The 21,353-nt window shown below is 35.3% G+C and overlaps 1 protein-coding gene and 1 long non-coding RNA gene across 2 annotated transcripts; one reads left to right on the top strand and one right to left on the bottom strand.

Moving 5' to 3' along the window:
• The first annotated feature begins 7,056 nt into the window (after positions 1 to 7,056).
• Positions 7,057 to 16,589, top strand: CSN3 (casein kappa). Its single transcript, XM_020873526.2, has 4 exons — positions 7,057 to 7,138; positions 9,532 to 9,593; positions 14,716 to 14,748; positions 16,107 to 16,589. The coding sequence occupies exons 2-4, from the start codon at positions 9,537 to 9,539 to the stop codon at positions 16,587 to 16,589; spliced, it is 573 nt and encodes a 190-aa protein (XP_020729185.2). The 5' UTR covers positions 7,057 to 7,138; positions 9,532 to 9,536.
• Positions 7,953 to 15,230, bottom strand: LOC110124824 (uncharacterized). The gene is made up of 3 exons (XR_002309890.2): positions 14,922 to 15,230; positions 13,478 to 13,569; positions 7,953 to 8,277 (listed from the first exon to the last, which is right to left on the bottom strand). It is a non-coding gene; the product is annotated as an uncharacterized lncRNA (long non-coding RNA).
• Positions 16,590 to 21,353: the final 4,764 nt, after the last annotated feature.

Here is a 21,353-nt window from a genome sequence, read left to right as displayed (position 1 = left end):
TAAAAGAAACTAAGAGAGAAATTAAGGGCAACCAGGGATTTGAGAGGAAAAAACAAAAAAAAAATAAGTCATTAAAGTCAGAATCACCGTCACCGTTTCCAAAGGCTGCTAAGACTAAGCAGAGATTCTAAATGTCAGCAATGGGTTTGGCCACACGTAGGTCACAATTGACCTGGCTATCTGTTTTGAAAGTCCTGAAAGGAGTAAAAGACCTGTTGGAGTAAATGAAAGAAACATTGCTGAGAGCCCTAAAACCATACTGGATTATCAACACTTTACAGAAATGAAAAGTGAGAAGTTTTTTGCTTACCCCTTGTATTTTGTAATCTGTGAAAATCTGAAAACCCAGAATCCTGAAATCAGAAAAGTTACTAAAGCATGAAGTTATGTGTGCACTAGTACTAAAGCCATAATGACATCCCATTTCAGACTTCATATAACATCAAACGTCTCTTCACAGCCTTCCTATCAATGTCCAGCTGAAAACAAGTTCTCTTTAGATATTCTTTGTAAGTAGAGATCATGACTATCTACTGTACTCCCCAAAGTGCCTTATTTTTTAATGGTCTACAGGAGAGCAAGATCATATTATATTTTGCTAGTGTTATAACTATGGACAGAGGCTTATAATTTGTACAGGAGGCAGAGACCAAAATCATCCCAAAGAAAAAGAAATGCAAGAAGGCACAGTGGTTGTCTGAAGAAGCCTTACAAATAGTGGAGGAAAGAAGAGAAGGGAAAAGCAAGGGAGAAAAGGAAAGATATGCCCAATTGTATGCAGAGTTCCAGAGAATAGCAAGGAAGATAAGAAGGCCTTCTTCAATGGACAATGCAAAAGTAGAGGAAAACAATAGAATGGGAAAGACTAGAGATCTCTTCAAGAAAATTGGAGAGATCAGGGGAATATTTCCTGAAAGGATGGGCATGATAAAGGATAGAAATGATAAGACCAAATAGACACTGAAGAGATTAAGAATAAGTGGCAAGAAAAACTATACCAAAAAGGTCTTAATGACTTGGATAACTACAATGGTGTGGTCACTCACCTGCAGCCAAACATCCTAAAGTGTGAAGTCAAGTGGGTCTTAGGAAGCATTAACTACAAACAAAGCTAATGGAGCTGATGGAAATCCAGTTTGCTATTTAAACACCTAAAAGATGATGCTGTTAAAATGTTGCACTCAATATGTCGGCAAATTTGGAAAATTCAGCAGTGACTACAGGACTGGAAAAGATCACTTTTTATTCCAATACCAAAGAAGGGCAATGCCAAAGAATGTTCACACTACCAGATAATTGCTCTCATGTCTCATGCTAGTAAGTTTATGCTCAAAATTCTGCAAGCTAGGCGTTAGCAGTACATGAACTGAGAACTTTCAGATGTACAAGCTGAGTTCAGAAAAAGCAGAAGAACCAGAGATAAAATTGCCAACATCTGTTGGATCATAGACAAAAGAATAAAATTCCAGAAAAGCATCTACTGCTTTCCAGAAAAACATCTATGTGAAAGCCTCTGACTATATTGATCACACACACACACACACACACACACACACACACACACAAAACTTTGACAAATTCTTAAAGAGATGGGAAAGAAACCTTTATGCAGGTCAAGAAGCAACAGTTAGAACCAGACATGGAACAACAGACTAATTCAAAAGTTGGGAAAGGAGTACATCAAGGCTGTATATTATCACCCTGTTTAACTTCTACCCAGAGTACATTATGTGAAATATCAGGCTGGCTGAATCATAGGCCAGAATCAAGATTGCTGGGAAAAATAGCAATAACCTCAGATATGCAGATGATACCACTCTAATGGCAGAAAGTGAAGAGGAACTAATGAGCCTCTTGATGAGGGCGAAAGAGGAGAATGGAAAAAGCTGGCTTAAAATACAACATCCAAAAAACTTCAGTTCATAGCATTCACTCTCATCACTCCATGGCAAATAGAAGGTACTTCCCTGGTAGCCCAGTCAGTAAAGAATCTGCCTGCAGTGCAGAACAGGTCCAATCCCCGGGTTCGGAAGATCCCTTAGAGAAGGAAATGGCAACCCTCTCCAGTATTCTTGCCTAGAAAATCCTATGGACAGAGGAGTCTGGCAGGCTACAGTCCATGTGGTTCCAATAGTTGCACATCACTTAGCGACTAAACCACCACAAAGTGGAAGCAGTGACAGATTTTATTTTCTTGGGCTCCAAAATCACTGCTGATGGCAACTGCAACCATGAAATTTAAAGAAACTTGCTCTTTGGAAAGAAAGCTATGACAAGCCTAGACAGCATATTAAAAAGCAGAGACAAGACAACCTCTTTAACAAGTGGTGCTGGGAAAACTGGTCAACCACCTGTAAAATAATGAAACTAGAACACTTTCTAACACCATACACAAAAATAAACTCAAAGTGGATTAAAGATCTAAATGTAAGACCAGAAACTATAAAACTCCTAGAGGAGAACATAGGCAAAACACTCTCCGACATAAATCACAGCAGGATCCTCTATGACCCACCTCCCAGAATTTCAGAAATAAAAGCAAAAATAAACAAATGGGACCTAATGAAACTTAAAAGCTTTTGCACAACAAAGGAAACTATAAGCAAGGTGAAAAGACAGCCCTCAGATTGGGAGAAAATAATAGCAAATGAAGCAACAGACAAAGGATTAATCTCAAAAATACACAAGCAACTCCTCCAGCTCAACTCCAGAAAAATAAATGACTCAATCAAAAAATGGGCCAAAGAACTAAACAGACATTTCTCCAAGGAAGACATACAGATGGCAAAAAAACACATGAAAAGATGCTCAACATTACTCATTATCAGAGAAATGCAAATCAAAACCACAATGAGATACCATTACACGCCAGTCAGGATGGCTGCTTTCCAAAAGTCTACAAGCAATAAATGCTGGAGAGGGTGTGGAGAAAAGGGAACCCTCTTACACTGTTGGTGGGAATGCAAATTAGTACAGCCACTATGGAGAACAGTGTGGAGATTCCTTAAAAAATTGGAAATAGAACTGCCATATGACCCAGCAATCCCACTTCTGGGCATACACACTGAGGAAACCAGATCTGAGAGATACATGCACCCCAATGTTCATCGCAGCACTGTTTATAATAGCCAGGACATGGAAGCAACCCAGATGCCCATCAGCAGACAAATGGATAAGGAAGCTATGGTACATAGACACCATGGAATATTACTCAGCCATTAAAAAGAATTCATTTGAATCAGTTCTAATGAGATGGATTAAACTGGAGCCCATTATACAGAGTAAAGTAAGCCAGAAAGATAAACACCAATGCAGTATACTAATGCATATATATGGAATTTTAAAAGATGGTAATGATAACCCTATATGCAAAACAGAAAAAGAGACACAGATATACAGAACAGACTTTTAGACTCTGTTGGAGAAGGTGAGGGTGGGATGTTCAGAGAGAACAGCTTTGAAGCAAGTATACTATCAAGGGTGAAACAGATCTCCAGCCCAGGTTGGATGCATGAGATGGGTGCTCAGGGCTGGTGCACTGGGAAGACCCAGAGGGATGGGATGGAGAGAGAGGCAGGAGGGGGAATTGGGATGGGGAACACATGTAAATCCATGGCTGATCCATGTCAATGTATGGCAAAAACCACTACAATATTGTAAAGTAATTAGCCTCCAATGAATAAAAATAAATGGAAAAAAATAAAATAAAAAGTAGAGACATCACTTTGCAATCAAAGGTCCATATAATCAAAGCTATGGTTTTTCCAGTAGTCATACACAGATGTGAGAGTTGGACCCTAAAGAAGGCTGAACACCAAAAACTTGATGCTTTCAAACTGTGGTGCTGAAGAAGACTCTTGAGAGTCCCTTGGACTTCAAGGAGATCAAACCAGTCAATCTCAAAGGAAATCAACCCTGAAAACTCATTGGAAGGACTGATGTTGAAGCTCTAATACTTTGTTTGCCTGGTGCAAAGTGTCAACTCACTGGAAAAGACCCTGATGTTGGGAAAGATTGAGGGCAGGAGGAGAAGCGGGACACAAGAGATGGTTAGATAGCATCACCAACTCAATGGACATGAATTTGAGCAAACTCTAGGAGACAGTGAAGGACAGGGAAGCCTGGCATACTGCAGTCCATCAGTCAGAGAGTTTGACATGACTTAATGACTGAACACAATGCAGTGTTAAAATAATTTTAGAAGCATTTTATGCTATTTTCCTATGATTTTCACATATCACAGCAATGGTTTCTGAAGTATACATGATTCTGCACTAAAATGTTACTTTTCTGATGCCTTAAGAATGAATCATGTAGAAAGTTATATTAGTAATTTACATAGTGACTATCACAAACATTGTTGTACTTCAAGTGTATTGTTGACTATTGAGATTAGCTTCATACTAACGAAGTTGCTGAAAAATAAAATAGTTTATTCAAAAAAAAATAACAAAATGATATGCAAGTGAATGCTACCAAAAGAAGAGAAAATAGATATAAACAACACAATTGAAATAATAAATACTAACAAGGGGAAATTGTTGTGAGTAAAAACTGCATACAAGTCAATAATAATCATACCACTTTATCACAAAATGTTTATTTCATAGTGCTGGGAATACAGCTTTATACAAAATACAAGGGCTCCACTGTGTAAGAGTTACATAACTGGATACTGCTTATCAGGATCTAAACACAAGGAAGTTGTAGCTTGACTGAGAAACCCTGCTGGTCCTCCTCCCATAATCTAGAGGTGTTTTAGGAGTCCACCATGGCCTCTCTGAAGAATACACGACTAGATCAAAGCTGGTTAATATACTTTAGATCACAAACAGTAGTTTTGAGACTGTTCAGCACCATCCCAACATCCTGGCTGATTTCATTTCATAGGAGATCTGATTCTTCTTTAGTTTTTCTTTGGAAAACACCAGGGTATCTGAACAGCTCCAGTATAGATTACACCCAGTTTGTCTACAACAATCATTCAAAACTCTTTCATTCTCTTAGTTCAGTATATTTGATATGAGGAATGTTTAATGTCACTAGTATTCGAATAAGTGTTAGACTATCAGCTCCACCAGAGCAACAATTTTTGCCTGCTTTGGTTACTAGTTTATCCTTAATGCATGGAGCATTCATGCATGCATGCTCAGTCAAGTCTAACTTTTTGCAACCCCATGGACAGTAGCCCGCCAGTCTCCTCTGTCCATGAACTTCCCAGGAAAGAACGTGGAGTGGGTTGCCATTTACTTCTCTAGGGAAGCTTCCCAATCCAGGGATCAAACCCACATCTCCTGTGTCTCCTGCATTGGTAGGCAGATTTTTTACCACTGAGTCACCTGGGAAGCCTAATGCCTGGAACAGAACCTGAAATACTATGAGTGCTAAAAGAATATCCAGTTTGCAAAGTTTCCCAAAGACAAATATCATTGTTTGAAGTGGATGGGAGATACCACCCCCACCTCCGCCCCAGCCACTGTAGAAGTGTTTGTCTTTTAGTAGGGGGAAGAAATCCTATCCTTCCCAGGTGAAATATATTATATTAAGAAAACAATCTCATTGAAGATGTTTTGAGTCTATGGCATTTGTGAATTAAATAAAGACTCAGCTGTAAATCAATACAATTTTATGGCTCTAAATCAGTGACTGAGAAATTATTATGTGGAATAGGAAACTCGTAATTTAGGGACTGACCAGACCTTAATCTTCCAACTATCAATTGACCCAGATGACCAAAGGAAAATGATGTGACAAAGCAGTTTAAACAGAACGGCTGGTCTTACTGTAGCAGCTTGTGTTAGCAGTTTTGAAATTCTGCTATCTTTCTCTTTTGACAGCAGAAGTCAAACTATTCTGAGAAATAGAAATTTTCAATTTACTCTGTACAAGCTGAATAAGCATTTTAGGGTCATGACCATCACTCTGAACCTTCCAAGACATGAAATACTTCTAAGAAAAAGAGGAATACAACACAATGCTGTTATTAATTCTTGTTTGTATCCTGGCAGTCCTACATCGATTCCTGTAAATACCACAACCTGGTCAGGACTTCATAGATAAAATGAAATCACAGTTAACAATTTTTTGTGAAGAAATGTAAGCAAAAGCAGATATTCTTTCCTTAATTATCTAGGACAATTTTTTGGCCAGTGGTATTTTACCAAAATATCCCCCATATGGGTGGCTTTAAGATGTATATTTTGTTAAGTCAGAATAAGCTGTGTGAAACAGAACAATTATTCTGAATTTAGTTATTTAATTTTGTACATCCAAAATTTTGTTCACCTATATTATTGAAATTTATAAATCTAAGTGCAAATAATAAATGCTGAAGAAGGTGTGAAGAAAGGGGAATCCTCCTACACTGTTAGTGGCAATGTAAACTGGTAAAGCCACTATGGAGAACATTATGGAGACTCCTTCAAAATTTTTTTTTAAAAATCTAAGTGCAACTTTGATTCATAAGAAATTAATCAATCAACAGGTGTTTATATGATGAATTTACTGAAGAATAAAATGAAAATGGATCCTTACTTTATATTGATTAATATTTCATATTTGGATTTAACATAAATTATTCTTGGGCATATAAAAGATGGTCCATTTTCTAATTGTTAAATACTGATGGCTGTAATTCTAGAAGGAGGACAACCAACCACAGCCCATAATACATGTAGAATTACTTCATACCCAGGTTCTCGAAATAATAAGAAACACTGGAAATGTAAAAGTTCTATGGCTAGCTACTTTTCATTTAATAATAGCTTTAAATTCAAATAGGTGGAATTAGTTGATTAAAATGCAATTAATATTCTTAAAAATCCTCTATTCTTTTCATAAACATAAGAATTCCATCTTAAAAAAGTGTGAATAATCTGTTTTCAAATCTTATGAATGACAACTCTATTTCCTCCTCTGCATTCCATTAACTGAGAATGACGTAAAGATGGCCCTGCTATCGTCAAATCTTTCCTTTCTGTCATCTTCCTATTGGTGCAACATAAAAGGAAGATAAATCTCATGATGCAAGGCACTAACACCCTTTAATTAGTCTCTGGTTATTTACCTTGGGTGTTCCTTACAGTTGAAAGGCCAACTGAACCTACTGCCAAGCAAGAGCTGACGGTCACAAGGAAAGGTAATCACATTAAAACATCCAAAGAGAATAATTCTTCTTCATTGCAGCTTGTAATTATTATACCACCAAAGTTATTCTAGAAGAACGTTTTCTTCCTTTTGGCTTTTACTGTTAAGCTTGAATATCCTTTGTCATCATTCCGGTATTAGTTTCTAATCTAAACCTTAGATTCTGTATAATGTTATGATCAAATTTATTTTTAACTTCACTTTGGGTTAAAGTCAAGATTTGATACTTGCTAAAGTACTGAAGACAATGTAGATTCTTAAAAAAAAAAAAAAGGTATGTTCAAGACAGTGAATCTATTCCTACAGACAAATGTGGAGGGCTAACTTTTTAGGAAGGTGAAAGTACAGGATAATCCAGATTGATCCCTTAATTAATTTCAAAATTTTATTTCTGTCTAAAGGTTATAGTTTCACTTGTCATAGTATACAACTTTAAAAAATAACAGGACTTATACATCCCTCATGAAAGCTGAATTTTTCTGGATTGCCAAGTTATGAAGGCAAATTCAAGTACTTACTGTTTTAAGTAACTGATAAGTAAAGAATGGTCTTATTTCTCTGGTTTCTGCCTATGCTAAAAAGGGAATAACTATTACTGTTTTGCAAGTTGTTTTTGTATGAGTGTTTGTGATATCATTTTGCATAAATTATAAAGGATTCCATGATTCACCATAGAAATATTGTTCAGACTACAATCTTAAAAGTCAGCCAATGATTATTGTACAATATTTTTTCTATATTCACTATACTGTACTGTAATCATCAAGCTTGCTAAGAGGCTAGATATTAATTATTCCAACCACAAAAAAGAAATGATAATTATGTGACATGACAGAGTTGCTAATTATCAATATAATGGCAATCATATTATAATACACAAATACATTAAATAAACATGTCAGACACATTAAATTAAGACATTGTTATATATTAAATCTATTTCAACTAAGAAAAATTTCACTGGCAAGTGAAGAATTCATAAGGAGCTCCATTCTATTCAATGAAATTTGAGGAAACAATCAATGCTGTAGGTTGCTCAAATTTGAACTCACATTTTCTTTTCCATTCAGTAAAATTCCATCAGAGGTTCTGAAGTCAGTTTAGTAGAACAGCCTTTCTAATCTTTCTTACCTGGAAATCAAAAGTGAGTTGAGTCTGGTGTACACTCTTTATCAAGCCTGAACTACTGATTCTGTGACCCTAGTCTGTAAAATTCAGTTTGCAGGTTTGAAGTCTATACAAGTATGATGATAACAATGGCTGTAACAAGATGTAGTATTTAATTTATAAATGAAAAATTTATTTAAATATTTTAAAAATCTAAAATGTTATGTGCATCTTTCTAAAAGAACAATTTAGCTTTCAAAATCAAATAAATAGGTATTACTACCCTATACTCCTTTAGAAAGATAAGGTTAATTTATTTCTTCAAATATTTCATCCAGAAAACTGTGTCATATCTTACATTTTTTTTTCATTAAATTGATCAAGCTAATTATATAAATTATGATTACTGGAGAAGCAGATTATTAAGAATGCAGTTTCAGGATACTCCCCCCAATCTCTTTAAGTATTCCTATTAGATCAATCACAGAATTAAAGAATTTCAGAAATCTCAGTTCAAACTTTTATTTATAGGCAAGAAGAATACTAGGGCCAGATAAAGGGAAATACTTATTCAAAGTAGAGAATAGAGCCAAAGGAATGTGTAGTCACCTCAGTTTCTAATCTGAAGCCACTCAACTGGTATTAGGAAAGCTATCTAATTCTTTAGCCTGGCATGTAACGCCTCATCTTTCTCTGCCCTTAACTTTCTTTCCAACTTTGTCTTCCCCTTCGCTCCATTCAAATGCCCATGGATATTCCTAAAGAGTTCTCTCCTCCTTGAAATTCCTCTCTATTAATCTCTGCATGAGCAAGTCCCACCTATATGCTATGTCCTACAGAAATAATTCATTGATTTCTTAACTGAGCACTTCTATCTGTAGAAAAGCACTTTTGTAACACTTTCTACTCTCTTTTCTCTAACAGTGATTTGGTACGTTGCAACTCTTCCTAAAATTTATGTTACTTGACCAATTCACCTCAACAATCTCAACCCTGACACACACAGCTTTGTTCCTACTAGGTTCTTGGTATATATGAAATGAATATAGGATTAACCTTGTAATGACACATTCAGTAACATAACCAAAAATTAAATTCATATATTTCCTACAGTTCAGTTTTTCTAAAGCTTTTGATAAAATAGATTTTTCTCATTGGCTATATCTCCCCCTAAATCTGGCTTTTCCCTCCCTTAAACCAAAGAAAACATTGCTCCAAATCACTCCTAAATGATCAGCAACAGATCCTGTTAATTTAATGTTTTTAATTTAATTTTAGGTGCAATGATGAAGAGTTTTTCCCTAGCTGTGACTATCCTGGCATTAACCCTGCCATTTTTGGTGAGTTCATTTCATCTAATCAGTTTGTATCAAAAATTCTTTTTAAATTTACTTAAGGGCTTTAATTGTAAGTTTCTAAATACAGTTATATTTTTATAGAACAAAATAGCTGCACAAGTAATTTATTTTTACATTTATTTTTCTTATTAAAGTCATATTCTTCTGGATATTCTTCTGGTTTCTAGAAATAAAGAAATCACATTTTATCATCTAGAGAAAACATTTAAAATTCTCATATGATAGAGAAAATACATTTTGTGGGAAAAATCCTGAAAATATTTTTAAATTATAATATGCACTTAAAATAATTCACAAACATTCAGTAATGTTTTTAATTAAATTCCTATTTCATGCAAAGTCCAATTTGTTTAGGAACTAAATCCTTAAAATATTAGGAGCTTGTTTAAGCTTTTTTACCAATTTCAAATAACTTGACATGTACTTTTAATGTTTAAATGTATTGTAACTTTTGTTATAATATTTACATGTGTCAACTCCCTCTCAGGGATTATATCCATAAACACCTCTTTGATTTTTAGGCAAACATCTGAAAGCATCAAATGTTTATTTTCCTGTTCTTACTGTTGGCAAATAAGTTCCTGGGATCCCCAAATGAACATGAAAATAAAACAGACCAATAGCCAAAACAATGAGGAAAACTAGTCAAAAAAAAATTAAAAGAAAAAAATCCCAAACCTTTTTAATGTTACATGTAATTACACTACATTACAGCATGTAATTCAGGAAAATGCCTGAAAATCATAGAGTTATTTATGGATACAATCCCTGAGAGGGAGTTGACAGAATATGAAGATTATAACAAAATTTACAATATATTTGAATGTTAAGCATACATATCAAGTTATTTGAAATTGGTTTAAAAAAGAAAAGCTTAAACAAGATCCTAATATTTTAAGAATTTAGTCTCTAAACAGACTGGAGTTTGTGTGAGATAGGAATTTAATTAAAAACATTATACATTACCATGTGTAAAATTAGATAGCCAGTGGAAATTTGCTGTATGATGCAGGGAGCTCAAACCTAGGGCTCCGTGACAACCTAGAGGGGTAGGATGGGGTGGGAGGTGGGAAGGAGGTCCAAGAGGGGGGGACATAACATACCAAAGGCTGATGCATGTTACTGTATGGCAGAAACCAACACAATATTGTAAAGCAATTATCCTCCAATTAAAAATAAACAAATTTATTAAATATCTGATGCTTTATGACCTCCTCTTGTTCTGATGGGTGGGGCCACGCTCAATAAATCTTTAATCCAATTTCCTGTTGATGGGCAGGAGCTGTGTTCCCTCCCTGTTGTTTGACCTGAGGCCAAACTATGGTGGAGGTAATGAAGATAATGGGACCTCCTTCAAAAGTTCCCAGGCACGCAGTGCCACACTCAGTGCCCCCAGCCCTGCAGCAGGCCACCACTGACCGATGCCTCCGCCAGAGACTCCTGGACACTCACAGGCAAATCTGGGTCAGTCTCTTGTGGGGTCACTGCTGCTTTCTCTTAGGTCCTGGTGCACACAAGCTTTTGTTTGTGCCCTCCAAGAGTCTGTTTCCTCAATCCTGTGTAAGTTCTGGAGGCTCTATGGTGGGGTTAATGGTGACCTCCTCCAGGAGGGCTTATGCCATACCCAGGTCTGCTGCACCCAGAGCCCCTGACCCTGCAGCAGTCAACTGCTGACCTGTACCTCTGCAGGAGACACTCACACACAGTCCTGGCTCAGCCTCTGTGGGGTCTCTGGGTCCTGGTGCACACCAGATTTATTTGAGCCCTCTAAGCATCTCTGGCAGGTATGGGGTTTGATTGTAAATGCTATTTCACCCTCTACCATCTTTCTGGGACTTCTCCTTTGCCCTTGGATGTGAGGTATCTTTCCTTAGTGGGATCCAACATTTTCCTGTTGATGGTTGTTCAGCAGCAAGTTGAAATTTTGGAGTTCCTGCAAGAGAAGATGAGCACAAGTCCTTCTACTCTGTAATAAATGACTTCTACTCTACAACAAACTGTGGAAAATTCATAAAGAGTTGGGAATACCAGACCACCTGACTTGCCTCCTGAAAAATCTGTATGCAGGTCAAGAAGCAACAGTTAGAACTGGACATGGAACAACAGACTGGTTCCAAATAGGAAAAGGAGTACATCAAGGCTGTATATTGTCACCCTGCTTATTAACTTATACACAGTACATCATGAGAAATGCTGGGCTGGATGAAGCACAAGCTGGAATCAAGACTGCCAGGAGAAATATAAAAAACCTCAGATATGCAGATGACACCACCCATATGGCAGAAAGTGAAGAATTGAAGAGCCTCTTGATGAAAGTAAAAGAAGAGAGTGAAAAAGTTGGCTTAAAACTCAACAGTCAGAAAACTAAGATCATGGCATTGGTCCCATCACTTCATGGCAAATAAATGGGGAAATAATGGAAACAGTGACAGACTTTATTTTTGGGGGCTCCAAAATCACTGCAGATGGAGACGGCAGCCATGAAATTAAAAGACGCTTGTTCCTTGAAAGAAAAGCTATGACCAAGCTACACAATGTATTCAAAAACAGAGACATTATTTTGCCAACCAAGGTCAAATCTATAGCTTTTCCAGTAGTCATGTATGGATGTGAGTTGGGTTATTAAGAAAGCTGAGCGCCAAAGAATTGATGTTTTTGAACTGTGGTGTTGGAGAAGACACTTGATAATCCCTTGGACTGCAAGGAGATCCAACCAGTCTGTCCTAAAAGAAATCAGTCCTGAATGTTCATTGGAAGAACAGATTCTGAAGCTGAAGCTCCAATACTTTGGCCATCTGATGCAAAGAACTGACTCATTGGAAAAGACCCTGATGCTGGGAAAGACTGAAGACAGGAGAAGGGGACGACAGAGGATGAGACGGTTGGATGGCATCATTGACTTTTGACATAATTTAAGTAAGCTCCAGGAGTTGATGATGGACAGGGAAGCCTGGCGTGCTGCAGTACACAGGATCGCAAAGAGTCAGACACGACTGAGCGACTGAACTGAACTGATAACCTCCTCTTAAACTGTAAAATTTGGGACAGCGCTAGTCCTTGTTTCATAATAAATTTATTATTAAATTCAGTTTTACTTTCAAGTTATTATCTCTTAATTCTATTTGATAAACTCTTAGAGTCTTTTTAAAAATTTGAATTACTATGACCTTCGCATTTCTTTTCTTCCTTTCTTTTTTGAAAGTTGATTTTATTGTGGCCACCTGCATATTTAGAACTTGGGCTTTCTCTTGAGGGACAGAGGTTAAAGTATAAATCAGAAAGTGATTCACAACTACCTGACCTCTGAAAACATCTTCTTGAACTATTTGAGCCAGTGCTAGCCCCAAATTCTCCTTCCTGTCTTCACAAAGCTACAAGCCCCATGGATGAACAAATAATTCAAAAGAAGAATGAAAGTTTATATAATTTTTACCATCCAATCTTATTATACAATCTTACTTACCCAATTAAAATCATACAACTTATTACAGCAATGTTGTAGCATCTTTTATGTGCTAAATGTATTTCTTCTCTCCAAAATATAAATAGCTGAGATAATATTTATTACTAGCAATTACAAGATGAACTGCACAATCTTATAGCTTATTGATGGCATTATAAATTGGTGTATCTTTACTTTACAGCAGTTTAATAATTTCTATCAAAGAATTTTCCCCCCAAAATCATATTTTTGAAAGACTGCTTTAAGAAATCACTGAAAACTATTTAAAAGGCCATTGACATCTGGGCTTCCCTGGTGTCTCAGATGGTAAAAAATCTGCCTGCATGCAGGAGACCCAGTTTTCATCCTTGGATTGGGACAATTCCCCCAGAGAAGGGAATGACTACCCACTCAAGTATCTTACCTGGAGAATTCCATGGACAGGGGAGCCTGGTGGGCTTCAGTCCATAGGTCTTTTTAAAAGCCCATTGATATCTATCCAGATGTTATCCATGTCTGTATTTATAATAAAAACATTTTTTTATAAACCTTTAAAGGTTAAAAATAAAGAACAAACATTTCATGACATAAGCATTGACTGGCTTTCAACTTTGAATATGCAAGTATGAAAACTGAGGTGATGGAAAAATGATATGAGATCATATATCTTTAAAAATATTTAAGATACAAGATACTAAAATGAACATATACCAGGAATACACAATGCATGTAGACTGGTAGTATATTCAAATCTATATCTAAACTTTCAGGATTTTTTAGTGTAGGCAAACTTTCAATATTAGTATAACTTTTTAAGTTTTAAACTAATGACTTAATTAATTTAGAGGTAAATAAGTCCTTGTCTTAACACACTCTGTATTTTATTATTTTTTAAAAATCTCTGATATCCTATACTGACAACTTCCTAAAGGTTTATAGGATCTTTTATATACCAGGGATATGTGTGAAAAGTCTTAAACTATAACTGTCATCTTAAAACTATTTACCGTTATGAACTCACCTTTTGTAAGTTTTAAAGCTTCATATAGACATGCCTGGAAACTACTTTCTCACTCCTGATTTTCTATGCATGTTAGATTCCAGAACTAAGAAAAGTACTAAACATACATAATTTTTAAATGCTATTATTTATATAACATTTATATACCAGTGTTATGCTAGAGGCAATTTTTTAATCAAGAAAACCTCATAAATCATCTTAGGAGAGCAAAAACAGAAAAAATATGCTCAATTCTCTTCTTATTTTTAGCAATATATGTTCAATACAAATTGAATATAGGTTGTTCATGTTCTTCATTTAATCAATATCATATATAGTTGTTGGTACAGAGATCAAATGATCATACTCTCTTCAATCTTGAATTTTTCTCCCAAATAGTGATTTTTAAGAACAACTTAACCATGGGGCTCATTATTGCTATTTTAGTTAGAATGTATCTGTCATTTCTTGAGGGCTTCATAGACTATAGATTAGATAACCTAGAAAAGCGTTTTATAATATTTTACAATACTAAAATAAAAACAAGAAAAACATGTTTTATCTTTTTTATAAAAGATATTTTAAAATCACAAAAACGAGACTCTATCATGCTTTTGTCCTTCTAACTTCTTAACTCCAATTCTTTCTCTGAATCTCACCAGGTTGCCCAGGAGCAAAACCAGGAACAACCAACAGTAAGTATGTTTCCAGTAGAGATATGAATCCAAAGAATAAACTTCTGCAAAGTTTAATGATATTAAAATGCCTTCTAGCTAAAGACCAAGAAAATATTTAAACTACATAAAATAATTGAATAATCTTTGTAAAATTTCAGCAACCAATCATATGAATCAACATCAATGTTTACCTGAAAATCTTGGTATCACTTTACAGGCCAAGTCATGTTGATTTTCATAGTATTTAGCAACATGAGAAAACTTTCTCAGAATTTAGTACTGGGAAAACAATGAAAACAAAAGCAAAGCTTAATATTTCTTCTGTCTACTTTTGAAGAAATGGGGAATGATCCCTCTCTAACACATCTTTGGATGCTTCTCATACACTTGTATTTACTTCCCCCAGTTTGTTTGAATGAATACCTTTAAATATGTCTTCTTTCATGAGAAAGCCTTGCTTTGAGGTATGATTTCATTAATTTGTTTCTATTCATAAGGAAATATCTAATGATTTTCTATTTTATAACTTTACCTAATTAATATTAATTAACTAATTAATTAATAGAGCTAATCAATTATTATAATCTGTTAATTATAATATAATTATATAATATTAATATATCAGTATATAATATACATAATTCAGTTCAGTTCAGTTGCTCAGTTGTGTCCGACTCTGTGACCCCATGAATCACAGCATGCCTGCACCTAATTAATATATTTTATGACTGCACTTAATTAATAGAACTGTGGCAAATAAAAATGGAAAATTTCCTAACTGATCTTTAATGGATAAAACTAAGCAGAAAAAAAAACCCAACATATAAACCCAGGAATTCAAATCACATTATTTTTACTAGTTTGTTAGAATTTGTTTAGAAAAAATGCACCCTTAGCCTAATCCCTAGACAAATAAAATAAAAAAGTTACAAACATGTGGTGAGAATATATATATGTATACACACACATATATCTGGAAAGAGATATACTTTTTTTTCTTTGTGTGTAGTATGCTTGTGTACTGTATGTCAAAGCTCTCTATGAAACTGGTCTAGCTGTGGTACTTATAAAGTGCAACATTTACTGAGCACTTTTTATATATGCCAAGCTCTGGGCAATGTGGTTTACATTATGAGCTATCTCATCTAATTTTTTTGAAACTAATGTTATTTTTAATATTTGCTAAAAATCAAGAAGTGGAAGGAAGATGTACAAATCCATATCTTATAAAATAATTTGGTTTCTGGGTTCACTATTCCCAGTGTTGTACTTTCTTAACATCAAATACTGTAACTATTTCAAAAAATTCTGATTTAAGATATCTCTTCACTCTAGCCTACAATAATACCATTCTGCATAATTTATTCTTTTTGCAGGGCTGTGAGAAAGATGAAAGATTCTTCAATGACAAAATAGTCAAATATATCCCAATTCAGTATGCGCTGAGTAGGTATCCTAGTTATGGACTCAGTTACTACCAACACAGACCAGTTGCACTAATTAATAATCAATTTCTGCCATACCCATATTATGCAAAGCCAGGTGCAGTTAGGTCACCTGCCCAAATTATCCAATGGCAAGTCTTGCCAAATACTGTGCCTGCCAAGTCCTGCCAAGCCCAACCAACTACCCTGGCACGTCACCCACACCCACGTTTATCATTTATGGCCATTCCGCCAAAGAAAAATCAGGATAAAACAGACATCCCTACCATCAACACCATTGCTACTGTTGAGTCTACAATTACACCTACCACCGAAGCAATAGTGGACACTGTAGCTACTCTAGAAGCTCCCTCAGAAGTTATTGAGAGTGCACCTGAGACCAAGACAGACCAAGTTACTTCAACCGTGGTCTAAAAACTCTTAGGAGACATCAAAGAAGACAACGCAGGTAAATGAGCAAAAGACAAAAATGAGTAATAGCCAAGATTCACGGACTTATCAATATAATCGTAACATCTAACTAGCAGATGGATAAATTAAATCTGTTATAGAGAAGGCAAAATGGGCTAATTATAACTTACATTTGCTGGTTCTTCAGCATTGATACACTAGATTCTTTCCCAACAAGAAAATTTTAAAATATCTTATTTTACAAAATGACTAAAAATTGTGGATTTTATTATTAAACCTTTTTCAACAATTGGTATAATCCTCGAATCTATTAGTTTTATCTTACTCCTGTTCACACACAAAGACAATAAAATAAAGTGTCAAACTCATGATTTTTCCTATCTCAAAAATTTGTTTTCTTAGAAAAAAAAATCATATAGGATTTGAGTTTAAATACATTTTAATGGTATACCAGTGTTGTTGCACTCTACTTTTGGTACTAATAGAATGAAAGGAAACAATATGTTTCACACATAGCATTTTATCTCAGGCATCACTTCTGAAAGGATATATAAGGTTAGGCACCGAAATTTCTCCTACTGTAAGGTAATTCCATGGAAAAATTTTAATTTTTAACTTATAAAGCACCTACTTATTAAAAGGAAACTTTCAGAACTTTAAATATAATGTAAAATATGTCTATTTATTATTTGAATCAATGGATAATGGCCGAATCCAAAATAATTTAAGACATATGAAGAAGTTAAACAGAAAGATCAATAAGATAGAAAATAACTAAAGATTGTGAAATAATTTAGGAAGAGAGTGACAAAATTTTGAGGGTCTAGGCAACAAATACTTTCATCACACTGTCTACATGATTTTTGGTTTAAAATGAAGTCAGCATGATACAATGGTAATAGCATTAGATCAGAGAAGGCTGCTTCTTCTGTTGTGTGACTTTAAGCAAGTCATTACTCTCTCTGAAGAGTCATCATTCTTTCTTTTTCTCATAATTTTGGTTGCTATGAGATTCAAATGAGAAAGCATATTGTGAATGAGTTGTGAAAAGTGATCAATCTGTGAAATATAATGCTCTAGAAAAGATGAAGCAAAATTAGTAAATATTAAAATTTACTTTCAACTAAAATATCAAGTCCTTACTAAATTATCAAAACTACATAACAATCTCAGTTTAATCCTGTAGCAGCCATATGGAATGGATTATATTACCATCTTGAATCCACAAATGAAAAAAAAAAAAAAAAGCTATGGATCAAATTGCTACAGCTGAAATTTCAAAACTGGAAACCAAATCAAACCTGCTTGATTTCAGATAGTAAGGCTTAATTAGTACATCTGCTATTTCCATATGGGCTAATTTGTTATAACAAAAAATAAAAACAGAAAATATACTCTAATTTTCCAAGATCAGCATATGTGTAAATTTTATTACTGAGTTTGTTTAATAGGACATCTGGTAGGAAAGAGAAGATAATAAGCTGATAAATCTTTGACTCATTCAAATTTCAAAAAGAAAATGAAAAAATTAATGGACACAAAATGAAAACAATTAATTGAGTATGCAACTATCTATTTTATTGATATGAAATACATTATTATATGATTGTTTTTAATAAAATAATCATTATCTCAATAGTTAACATTTGTTCAAAACTCAAGAACCTAGATTCCTAAGTTAAAACCACATGGTGTAAGATCGCTTATAAAAAAAGAATACATAGGACTGTGTCTTTCTGTGGATATTAGGTGAAGACAATTATATCAGTTCATTATGTGGTGAATTTAAATATCTAAATTTATATATTTAGTTAGATAAACTCCTTACATAGAGACATGAAGCAAATCATGGAAGCTAAATAAAATACATATCACGAGAACTGTTAGCACATTGTGAACTAAATCTCTAAATTGTCATTTTTATAGGTCTAGCTGAAACCAAATGACTACTTCAAACTTTCCTTTGGCCAGTTGTCTACCTTCAGTGAAGAAAGAATATGATTTTCACAGATTCAGCTCCTTTCTCATCTCCTCTTACATTTTACATTTATGTCGCATTTAGTTTTTTGATTCCTGCATAATAAAGCCAATCGAATGCAATGGATCTCTTAACTTGAAAAGAGTCTGTGAATACACCTCAGGGGTATTTGAAACTTTGAAATTCCAAGGTAAATTTAGTGTGAATTTGGAAATACACATTTAATTGAAGGCAAAGCTCATAATTTCATCTGATTCTCAAAGTGATCCACTCATTAAGACCATCTTCTGCAGGATAATATGGGAAAATCTAAATTTATGGCTAAGTCATTGGGGTCAGAGGAGAACTAAGCTATAGTATTCAACTCTAGAAGACCACGAAGTGATTCTTGAGCAGCCAAGAGAGAGAGAACGAGAACTCTAGAGTTAGCATTAAGTGCCCAAAAGTAATGCCAATTTTAGTCTAGATCATTCCCAAGGGCAAATTCCCAGGCTCAAAGTCCTTGACATTCCCACCAAATAAAATAACTCTCTACTTTCAGATTCTGATTTTTTTTTTAATTAACACTAATAGGGGCTTCCCTGTGACATAGTAAATCCTTCAACTACAATTTCCATTTTAAGAAAATACATTGGTGAGTTGGTTATTTTGGATTTGGATAAATTACTTTCAGAGGTAAAGTCCATTTCTGCAAAGGTAGTTTATATGAGAAATTATGTCTTTAGCATGGAAAATAAATGAGATCTGGAGGGTCACACATAGTCATTCATTTATCAGTTATTTGCCAAATGCCCACTATGTGAATGCAGCATGTTTCCTCCCTACCTCTAGGACCTCGTGGTCTAGTGAGAAATAGAAAAGCATCTCATTATCCAGTCTTGCAGAACAGCCTTATCTGAAAGTTCTCAGGTCTTCCAAAACACAGTTATAAGTTATATAATAATAATTTATTTACCACTTTTTAAAATGTATAAAAAGTTTTCACACACATAAAACTCTTAATCTTCACTGCTAACCTCTTGAAACAGCTTCTTATTGATCCTCATTTTGTATGAAAGTGTTGAAAAGTGAAGTGTTAGTCGCTTAGTCCTGTCGGACTCTTTGTGACCCTATGGACTCTAGCCCTCCAAACTCCTCTGTCCATGAGTTTCTCCAGGCAAAAATACTGGAGTGGGTTGTCACAGCCTTCTCCAGGGGACCTTATCAATCCAGTGATTGAACCTGAGTCTCCTGCATCTCCTGCATTGCAGGTGGCTTCTTTATCATCTGAGCCACACTTTAGTTAAATGTACAGTGAAAATTTATAGGCTTTAGATTTGGATAGAACTGAATTAAAGTTTTGCTCAAAATTGCTTGCTTAACTGTGTGACTCTGGGTAATAAATAATGTGGAAAGTAACATTTTTTGATTTACTGATACATGTGTCAGGCTCTCTATAAAAGATTTTACAGGTTTTACTGTATTTCACACAGAACTCTCTTAAAGAGTCTCTATTATTATGTTCACATATAAAGGAAGAAACTGAGGCCCAGAGAGATTAGGTATTAATAATTTGCCCAAGAACAAAAATCCACTAAATGGTACAGTTTTGTTTTGAACTCTAGCAATTCAATCTATCAGACTTTGTTATCTGACTACTAGGACACACAACCTGGAGTCTGAGACATTCATGATAATACCCTCCATTAACTGGGCATTCAATAAATTTTAATCCCTTATCCATAAAGAACATTCACAAGGTAAAGTTAAATTTCATGATCTTACTATTACTACCTTCCTACTTCCTCTAGCCCTATTAGATCCTCATACCATTCAGTCCAATGACTCAGAAATAAACCTTGATGGCTTTAGCTGCGTTATCATCAACACCAGCACTTGCTTGAAGCTGCTGAAATCCTTTGGGTAATTCATGACACATTATCAAAATTGGTCTCCTTGGTTTAGATATCACATCTTTAAGAAAAACTTTCTCCAACTTCTAATACCAAGCACTTCACACGTGCTACCACAGCACCGTTTCCATACCAGTTCCCCTGTTACACCTGCCTGTCCAGGTCTTCTGCTGGGAGGTAAGCCCTATGAGCAGAGTAACTATGTTCTCTCACCACCGTCTCTCTAAAGTAAGACCCAGTACACTGTTTGAAGTGAAAGTGTCAGTCGCTCGGTCATGTCTGACTCTTGCAAGCCCATGGACTATAATCCACCAGACCTCCTGTCCATGGAATTCTCCAGACAAAAATACTGGAGCAGGTATCCATTACCTTCTCCAGTAATCTTCTCAACCTAGGGATAGGACCCAAGTCTCCTGCATTGCAGGCGGATTCTATACTATCTGAGCCACCAGGGAAACCCCAATACATTGTATGTGCTGTGCTGAGCTTAGTCATTTCACTCTTTGTGACCCCATGGACTGTAACCCTCCAGGCTCCTCTGTCCATGGGATTCTCCAGGCAAGAATACTGTAGTGGGTTGCCATGCCCTCCTCCAGGAGATCTTCCTGACCCAGGGATCAAACCTGTGGCTCCTGCATTACAGGCAGATTCTTTACTGCTGAGCCACAATGTATAATAGAAGCTAAATAAAGTCACTGAGTACATTAAAGCCTTTAACTGTGTGGATCACAACAAACTCTGGAAAATTCTAAAAGAGATGGGAATATCAGACCTCCTTACCCAACTCCTGAGAAACACATACTCAGGGCTAGAAGCAATAGTTAAGAGTCGGACATGGAACAATGAACTGGTTCAAAATTGGGAAAGGAGTACGTCAAGGCTGTCTATTATTGCCCC

The sequence above is a fragment of the Odocoileus virginianus genome, chromosome 29 (assembly GCF_023699985.2).
Source record: "Odocoileus virginianus isolate 20LAN1187 ecotype Illinois chromosome 29, Ovbor_1.2, whole genome shotgun sequence".
In the NCBI taxonomy this organism is placed as follows: Eukaryota; Metazoa; Chordata; class Mammalia; order Artiodactyla; family Cervidae; genus Odocoileus; species Odocoileus virginianus.
Note: the sequence above shows the minus strand (reverse complement) of the source record. Positions and strands in the feature narration are given on the sequence as shown.